The sequence below is a fragment of the Trichechus manatus genome, unplaced genomic scaffold (genome assembly GCF_000243295.1).
Source record: "Trichechus manatus latirostris isolate Lorelei unplaced genomic scaffold, TriManLat1.0 scaffold00045, whole genome shotgun sequence".
In the NCBI taxonomy this organism is placed as follows: domain Eukaryota; kingdom Metazoa; phylum Chordata; class Mammalia; order Sirenia; family Trichechidae; genus Trichechus; species Trichechus manatus.
In genome coordinates, this window is record NW_004443981.1 from 4,283,601 (window position 1) to 4,292,359 (window position 8,759).

The 8,759-nt window shown below is 35.5% G+C and overlaps 1 protein-coding gene across 1 annotated transcript in view; it reads right to left on the reverse strand.

Moving 5' to 3' along the window:
• The window catches only part of CATSPERB (cation channel sperm associated auxiliary subunit beta), a 157,398-nt gene extending 151,283 nt beyond the window's left edge, over window positions 1-6,115 (reverse strand). Inside the window, exons 1-2 of the mRNA XM_012555631.1 lie at window positions 6,032-6,115; window positions 3,792-3,932 (exon numbers count right to left, since the gene is read on the reverse strand). Coding sequence (XP_012411085.1) covers window positions 3,792-3,932; window positions 6,032-6,115 — 225 coding nt within the window. The remainder of the gene's footprint in view (window positions 1-3,791; window positions 3,933-6,031) is intronic.
• Window positions 6,116-8,759: the final 2,644 nt, after the last annotated feature.

Sequence of the window (8,759 nt, forward strand, 5' to 3'; positions counted from 1 at the left end):
GCAATGATAGATGAAATATCAAGAGAGAACTAATTTGCAAGATCTATACGAAGAAGCTTTAAAAGATTAGAGACACAGAAAAAAAGGAGACTAACAAATATAAAAGTACACCATGTTCTTTGATAGGAATGTTCAACATCATAAAAATATCAATTTTTCTTACATTAACTTAAGCTCAACATTTTTTAAATAGACAAGTTAATTCTAAAGAGTAGTAATGTGAAGCACTGGTACATGAATAGACAGACAAATCAAGGAAACATACTAGAAAGTCCAATAAGCTCAGATCCATGGAGGAAGTATTTCAAATAAAAGGAGGAAAAATGGATAATTTAGTACATCATGTTGGAAAAATTCAATATCCATACAAAAAAAGTCAGATTTCTACCTCATGCTACAATAAAAATAAATTCAAAATGGATCAAAAATATTAAAACAATAAAATTTTCAAAGAAAACATGGGAATATTTTTAATTACCTCTTGGCATGAGAAAGGCCCCTCTAGCTATGATACTGATCCCAGAGTGCGTAAAATTCTTCATGGAACAAAAGCACCATATACAAAGTCAAAATAGAAATAATGAACTAGAAAAAATATTTTTGACACACATCACAAAGAGCTAATTTCTTTAATGTATAAAGAGGTCTTACAAAAACAAGTCTAGTAGAAAAATGAACAAAAGCAGACAGTTCACAATAAAGAAGATATAAATATCTTAAGCAAATGAGAAGATGCTTAACTTCTTTAATCATAAGAGAATTGAAAGCAATATACATATGACACTATTTTCCACCCTATATATTGGCAAAGTTCAAAAAGTTATGCAACTTATTTTTTAGTGAAGCTGTGGGAAAACGTACTCTCATACATCATTGGCATATGTGTAAATTGTAATGGAGGATAATTTGGCAGTATCTATCAAAATCTTAAGTGGATATACCCTTTTACTCAGAGATTTCACTGTTAGGAATGCAGTCTACATTATGTTCACCTATGCATGAAATAAAATATGCTCAAGGATATTATGACATCATTTTTTGCAATAGTATAAGATTGGAAACAATTAAAATGTTCATCAGATATATATAATAACATAGCCACATAATGCAATACTATACAGCCAAGCTCAGGTAACAGAAATGAAGTACTACTGGTTTGATACGTCAGAGGACAGAGCTTGGGGTTGACAGAGCATTTGGGAATTCAAGGGGAAAATCCTAGGGGCAAGGGAACTGCAAAAAGAGTGAGCCCTAAAATCTAAATATAAACTTTGCCCAAATTCTTGGGCAACACAAGTACAGAGGAGACCCCCCAGAGGGGTCAGATTTAAAAAAAAAATCCACAGTGGAAGCTGAAAGAACTCAGCAGAGATATCAGCTGCTGAAACCACAAATAAGACAGTTTGCAGTTTAAGCCAAGACAAGTTATTTGCCTTTTAGAACAACAATAACAAATCCTCAGAAGAACATGAGAATCCAGAGTTGCTACAGCTAATTATTTTCAATGTCCAGTTTTCCACCAAAACTGACAAGACATGAAAAGAAACAGAAGTGTGTAATCCATACTCAGGAAAAAAGGTAGAAAATAAACTGTCTCAAAGTGAGTCCAGATAGCAGACAAAGACTTGAAAGCAGCTATGTACATAGATTTAAGGAGAGTTTTGTCCTAATGAGTGAATGGATAGGGATTCTCAACATAGAAATGAAAATAAAAATAAAACCAAATGGGAAGAGTAAAGTTGAAAAGTTTAATAATTGAAATGAAATATTCACTAGGTGGGCTCAACAACAAATTGGAGATTGCAAAAGAAAGAATAAGTGAATTTGAAGATCCATTCTAGTTGCCATTGAGTCGACTCAGTGTGTGTCAGGGTAGAACTGTGTTCCATAGAGTCTTCAATGGCTGATTTTTTGGAAGTAGATCTCAGGCCTTTCTTCTGAGGTGCCTCTGGGTAAGAGTCAACCCTCTAACATTTTGGTTAGCAGCTGAGCATGTTAACTGTTTGCAACACACAGAGATGAACTTGAAAATACAGCAATTGAAATCATCCAATCTGAAAGATGGGGAAAAGACATGAGGGATAATATCGTGTTTCAATATGTGTATAATTGGAGCTCCAACAGGAAAAGAGACACAGAAAAAGGTAGAATTTTTTTTGAAATAATAACAGCCAAAGATTTTCCAAATTTCATGAATATACAATCTAAGAAGACCAACAAACGCCAATCAGAGTAAATACAAAGAGAAAGTCTTAACGACATTCAGAGAAAAAATAACACATTATATACAGGGGACAATAATAAAATAGCAGATTTCTCATTCCAAAGCAATGCCAGTCAGGTGACATTAGAATGACATATTTAAAATGCTGAAAGAAACTGAAAAGTCAATTAGGTATTATTTGTCTTACAGAAGTATTAAAAAATGAATGTGACCACGAGAAAACTATTAAAACTCATATACAAGTTCAGCAAGGTTGTAGGATACAAGATCAATATACAAAAATCAATTGTATTTCTATACACTTGTGATGAATAATATGAAAATGAAATTAACAAAACAATTAAAAATGTGGAAAGGATATGAGTAGACATTTCTCCAAGGAAGATATACAAACAGCAATAAGCACATGAAAAGATGCTCCACATCATTGGTCATCAGAGAAAGGCAAATCAATACCATAATAAGATACCACTTCACACTCACAAGAATGGCTCAAATGTAAAAGATAATAATGAGTGTTGGTGAGGATGTGGAGAAATGGAACCCTCTTAAATTGCTAGTGGGAAGGTAAACTAGTAGAGCCACTTTGGAAAACAATCTGGCAGTTGTTCAAAAAGTTAGAGTTGCCATATGACCCATCTGTATACTCAAGAGAAGTGAAAACATATTTCCACACAAAAACTTGTACATGAATGTTCATAGCAGTATTATTCATAATAGCTAAAAAGTGGATACAACTCAAATTTCCATCAGCTGAATAATGGATAAATAAAATGTGATACAGCCATACAATGTAATATTATTCACCAATAAAAAGAAATTAAGTCCTGATACATGCTACAATATAGATGGACCTTGAAAACATTACGTGCTAAGAAGCCAGTCACAAAAGACTATGTATGATTTCATTTATACAAAATGTCCAAAATAAGCAAATCTGTAGAGACAGAAAGTAGATTAGTGGTTGCCTAGGGCTAGGAGTGGAATTGGGGGAACTTGAGGCTGATAGCTAAAACGTCTGGAGTTTCTTTTTGGAGTGATAAAATGTTCTAAAATGGATTGTGGTGATAGTTGCACAACTCTGTGAAAATGCTAAAAACCATTGATTGTATACTTCAAAAGGGTGGATTGTATGATATGTGAATTATACCTCAATAAAGATGTTACCAAAAAGAAAAAAAAAGAAGGAGAAAGGAAGACATTTTCAGAGGGGTAATAAACCCAGAGAATTCATTGTCAGTAGACCTGAACTATAAGACATGTTAAAAGAAGTTCTTCAGGCTGAAGAGAAATCCTAGCAGATGGCAATTTGAATCTACCGAATGGAACGAGGAGAAGTAAAAATGGTAAATATGTAGGTAAATAGTAAGAAACCATATGTATTTCTTTCATTTCTTCTCTTTCTCTAAAAGATATGTGACTATTTAAAGCAAAACACTTTATTGTTAGGTTTAAGACATACATAAATGCAATACTCTGAACCAGCTATTTTTAAAAACCACATCCTATAAGGGAAAGTATGCTTCTTGTTAATAACATATTGCAGAATAAAATAAAATGTAATCACCAAAGTTAAATTAAAGTGGAAGATGCCAGTATATGTACTATTTATGATTTCCAAACTGGGAGCAAGTCCTCTGGATGTAAACACGCTTAGAATCCCCCTTGAAGCAACCTCATCTTCAATTAGGAAAAAACACTGGATTTCCTTTAGGAAAGAGAAAAAAACAAACAAGAAATAACAATTAATTTGGTGGAGAGAAGAATATTCTACTAATCTAAAAGTGAAGAGAAACCTGTGGAAAGCAGATGGTGCTAAAGACTGTTATTTTTAATAATTCTAATCTCTAGCTAGGAAAAAAATCTATTTTTAAAAGTGCCCTTTCAGAACTCAGTAACTTATTATGTTAATGTCATAATAGCTTTCAACTGAATCATTATAATAATCTTTTCTGTCACAGAAATAGGTATAAAGTTATTATGTTTACTAAACAAAGAATCAAACCACATGCTATCACACATAAAAATTCCCATTTTTAAAAGATCATTATTTTGTGTCTAAATAATAAGGGAAGCAAATGTATAAAGCAAAATTCTTTTTACTGCATTTTATTGGCTATTTCCCAGTTTTGAGAAGATACGTAAAAATATAACAATAAAAAATGGGGGCTTTTACTGAACACCAACATGAAACAGATAATAAGAGCTTTATCTCATTTAGTTCTAGTGGTTAAGATCACTTTGGGCAAGTTACCCTACCTGAGCTTTAGTTTCTGTATCTACAAAATGCAGAGACACATTCATTCCAGAAGTATGTACTAGGCCGTTACTATCAATCAGGTGCTGGGGATTCAAAAGTGAACAAAACACAAAAATCCTCGCCCTCATGGAACTTACATTCTAATGGGGGTTGGCAAGGAGGCAGACTAAATGGATGAAATTAGTAGATGGATGGATAGATAGAATAAGTAAAATAAATTATAAGAATAAAAGCAGGGAAGGGAAATCAGGAGCACTGGGCCTGGGGAGGGGAGTTGTGTTGTTTAATAGGGTTGTCAGGAAAGGACAGTAATAGTACTTACCTTACAGAAGAGTAAATGTGAAGATTAAATGCCACAATGAACAAAACACTTTGAACAATGCCTAATACACATAAACACTTGCTAAATGTTAGCTATTATTACTACTAATACCTCTACTAGAACTACAACATCACAACTACCCAAAAAGTAGGTTATAATTCCCTTTTTAAGAGGATAAAACAGAAGGTCAGAAAGGTTAGGTAACCTACCCCAGGGCACACAGACCGTAAGTGGCAGGAGACACCAGCTTTGCAGGTCTGTCTTCCTCCAAAGCCTATTCTTTTCCCAGAATATATAGTCGCAAATATGAAAGGTACTTTTGACTTTATGGGCATGCATTTCACAATTGATGTAAGTAAAAAGATAAATACATGTTGGCATATTAAAAAGGAATTAGGGACTAAGTCAAAGCAGATTTGGGGATAAATGCATTTGTTTTCATGAAGTGTTTTTCCTTGTTTTTATTACATTTATCATAAATTTTTGGGCAATCTGTACATTTTTATTTACTATGTTTTTGTTGGCATTTGCTGCATGGCTATTTTAACAGTAGTTTTAATTTTATTGTTGTTTGCTGTCTCCTATTATTTGAATCAAAGGAATCAAATTATTCCTACCCAGAGTGACAACTGCAATGTGGTAGTTGTTATAAAAGGAAAAGATTCTTTCTCAAGGTTATGTGAGGTAACTTTCTTTCTCAAACAGGCCACAGCTGTCAAACTTCAAAAGGATAAATCAGTCCCATAAAAAAAAAGAAAATCCTTACAGCCGATATTTTTTTAAAAAGTGGGAAGGAAGCATAATTTTTTTTTAAACTGAGCAAAAACACCCAGGGTACATGGCTAAATAAAATATTTTACCTGATCCACGGAATAAAAAGGATAGAAAATATTATTATTTACAATGAAACCTCTGAGAGCTGGAACTTGCCAAGACTGCCTTGCTTTTCCGGGTCTTTCAAGTTTTCCGTCTTTGACAGGGTGCAATCTCACCACTTCTCTATCACTCCTTTTAATGGAAAATATTTGAGTTTTCCTTCTCTGACAGGTTTCTGTCTTACACGGGTTCTGGCTTTCGCAGGTTTCACTGTATATAGAATTTCCCCTCCCCAAGTCTGAAAAGAGTAGAAGGTATTTGAAAATACATAGTACAGTGCTATTGGTTTTACACATGGACTTAAAAGGACTACAGAGGGTCAGTAATACATACTATTATTGGACCTTACCAAGTGAGCTGAGGAAAGATACAACTTGAATATTTCATCCTTTTCGGGGAAACTTTTGCTAGAACAAGCAAAGTATCTCTCCATTTTATCTAAATAATACAGAAGTATATATGTTTTAGGTAATCAATAGAAGAATTTCCATTAAAGCACTCATATTTCAAAAACTGACAAAGTATTTTTACAGAAATAAGAATTATAATTATGTATTTTAAATTCACTTTAGATAAAGTTCAAATCTTCTGCTTTTTTTTCTCTTTAGAGATACACCATCAGGACACTAAATAGGAAGGGTTGGCTGAAGCACTAAGAAAAAATAGAGCACATACTAGGTCACATGATGCAACCATGTCAACGGTGGCTAAACCCAGTTCTTGACTCTTAAACTCCTCCCCCTCGGTGAAGGCATAAAATGGTGAGGCGCTGGAGATTGGCGAGAGAATTTATGTTTTGATAGACAGCTGTTGCTATGAAGGTGACCCCTTCTTCCAAAGGTGAGGGCGTGGGGGAGGATCTCTTCTTCTTATTTTAGTCTGAGGAAAGAGGCTTTTGATGGGACCACTCGGAAATGTAACATGTATCCCTCTCAGTTTGAGGCACAAACTCAGACTAAAAATCTAAACAGTGAGAGATGATTTGGTGGAGAGAACAGGAGAGACGCATTGATAGGAAGGAGGGGGCTATGTTGGGAGTTCTGCACAACCAAAGTTTGCTGGGGCAAAAGATGCATGAACTCTTCCTGCAGTCCAGATGTGGGCCATTTGTGAGAAAAAAACTAGCATAGGGTCATCTAAGGTTTTGTCCTCAAAGATCTGAGTGGCAACTAGCTCTCAGCAGAAAGAATTAAAAGTCCTAGCTGGATTTTAGGAACTGAAGGAGGCATAAATGACCAGTGGGAATGGAGAAGCTTTTGCCCTTGTTAGGAATGCAGATGACAGATCCCCAGTAATGTAATGTGGAGGGGAAGAGGGATGCTCTGAAGGACTTGGGCAAGAGTCCAGGAGATTAAGAGTCATCTTTAGACATCTGCTGAATCCAAAAGTGCTGGTGTCAGATGTTCACCTCACAGTCAGTTAGGTAAGAACTATGCCACTCCCTACCTGCCCAGAACCCTGGAGCAGAAGAGTCAAACCCCAAAGTTAGTAAGATGGTGAGAAGGAACCTAAGCGCTTAGTGGGGAAAAGGGAAAGCTGATCTAGCCCCCTTCCCTTACTGCAGGTTTCCCACCTGCACAGGCCCAAACAGCAAGAAAGGAAGAAGGTTCAATTCTAAAACAAGAGGTAAGTTTTGACTGTTACATGGCCTTGGACATTTTAATTACAACAATTACAATGTGAGGCTTTTCTAATTTAAAATGACTGCAGAACTGTTTGAATTACCTAATTATGACCCAAAAAGTTACGGGGCCTGCCAAAACACTCATTCAGGGAAAGAAGAAGAACTAGCCCCATGGAGTGGATTTAAATGGGAGGTAAAAATAAATTTACCTTATAATTACATATTATGCACCCTGTGCGAACAACATAACTGTGTAAATGCTATTCTTAAAATTATACCTGTGCAACTATCACAAATATGGTTTAAAATCTTTCTCAGAAGGTTATAATATTAAATGGTTTTCAAAGTACTTTCAACCCACACATTCACTTTGCCCATACCTGCCAATGCTACCAGATCTACTTTTTAAAGCTATGATTTGATTCTAAAATTACTTCTCTGCTTAAACATCTTCACTGACACTCCATTGCCTAATGAATAAACTCCTTAAATGGGAGAGAAGCTAAGAAGAGGGATAGTCTTTTGGGTAACATACTTTGGGCCAGATACTGGGTTTACATTTCATCTTACTAAATTCCTACAGTACCTTGTGCCATATGTATTATCGTCCCCTTTTTAAAGAAGGGGGAACCAAGACTCAGGAAGATTAAGTTATTGCTCAAAGGTCACACAACTAACGCCTGGCAAAGTTAGATTGAAAGCAAGGTGTTTCTCTTTCCAAGGGCCAGACAATCTCTAAACGGCCACGTTGCTCTTTCAGACTTCCCTGCACACAACCTACCCTCCAGCACCTCTGCAGTGCTCAATGAGGTCCTCTCTACTTCCATTCTCCGCCTCAAATTTTAACACCTTTTAAGGTCTGGTTCAAATATTGCATTCATGTGAAGCTTTTCTAATTCTTGTCTCAGAGGGAAACCAGCCAATTTGTCCTCTGCACTTTGGTATAATTTTGTGAATTATGTATCAACAGGCCTCTTTGAGCTTGGGCAATGAAAGAAGAGGCAGGAAAATACACAAGAGATATTGTGCAAAGAGAAGGAGAAGCAATTCCCAATCCCTGTACCTTTGCCTACATAGATCCCTTTTCACAGAAATTCTCAGATTACAGTTGCTCAAATATGTGTTAATAATAAAATACAAAAAATATCTACTTTTTGTGAGTCTCTAAGCAAAGATGTCACTTTAAGGACTAAGGTCTGCCTGACCCAAGCCATGGTGTTATCCATCACGTCATATGCATGAGAAAGCTGGACAATGAATAAGAAAGACTGAAAAAGAATTGATGCCTTTGAACTGTGATGTTGGCAAAGAAAATTGAATATACCATGGACTACCAGAAGAATGAACAAATCTGTCTTTGAAGAAGTACGGCCAGAATTCTTCTTAGAAGCAAAGATGGCAAGAGTTCATCTCATGTACTTTGGACATGTTATTAGGAGGAACCAGTCCCTGG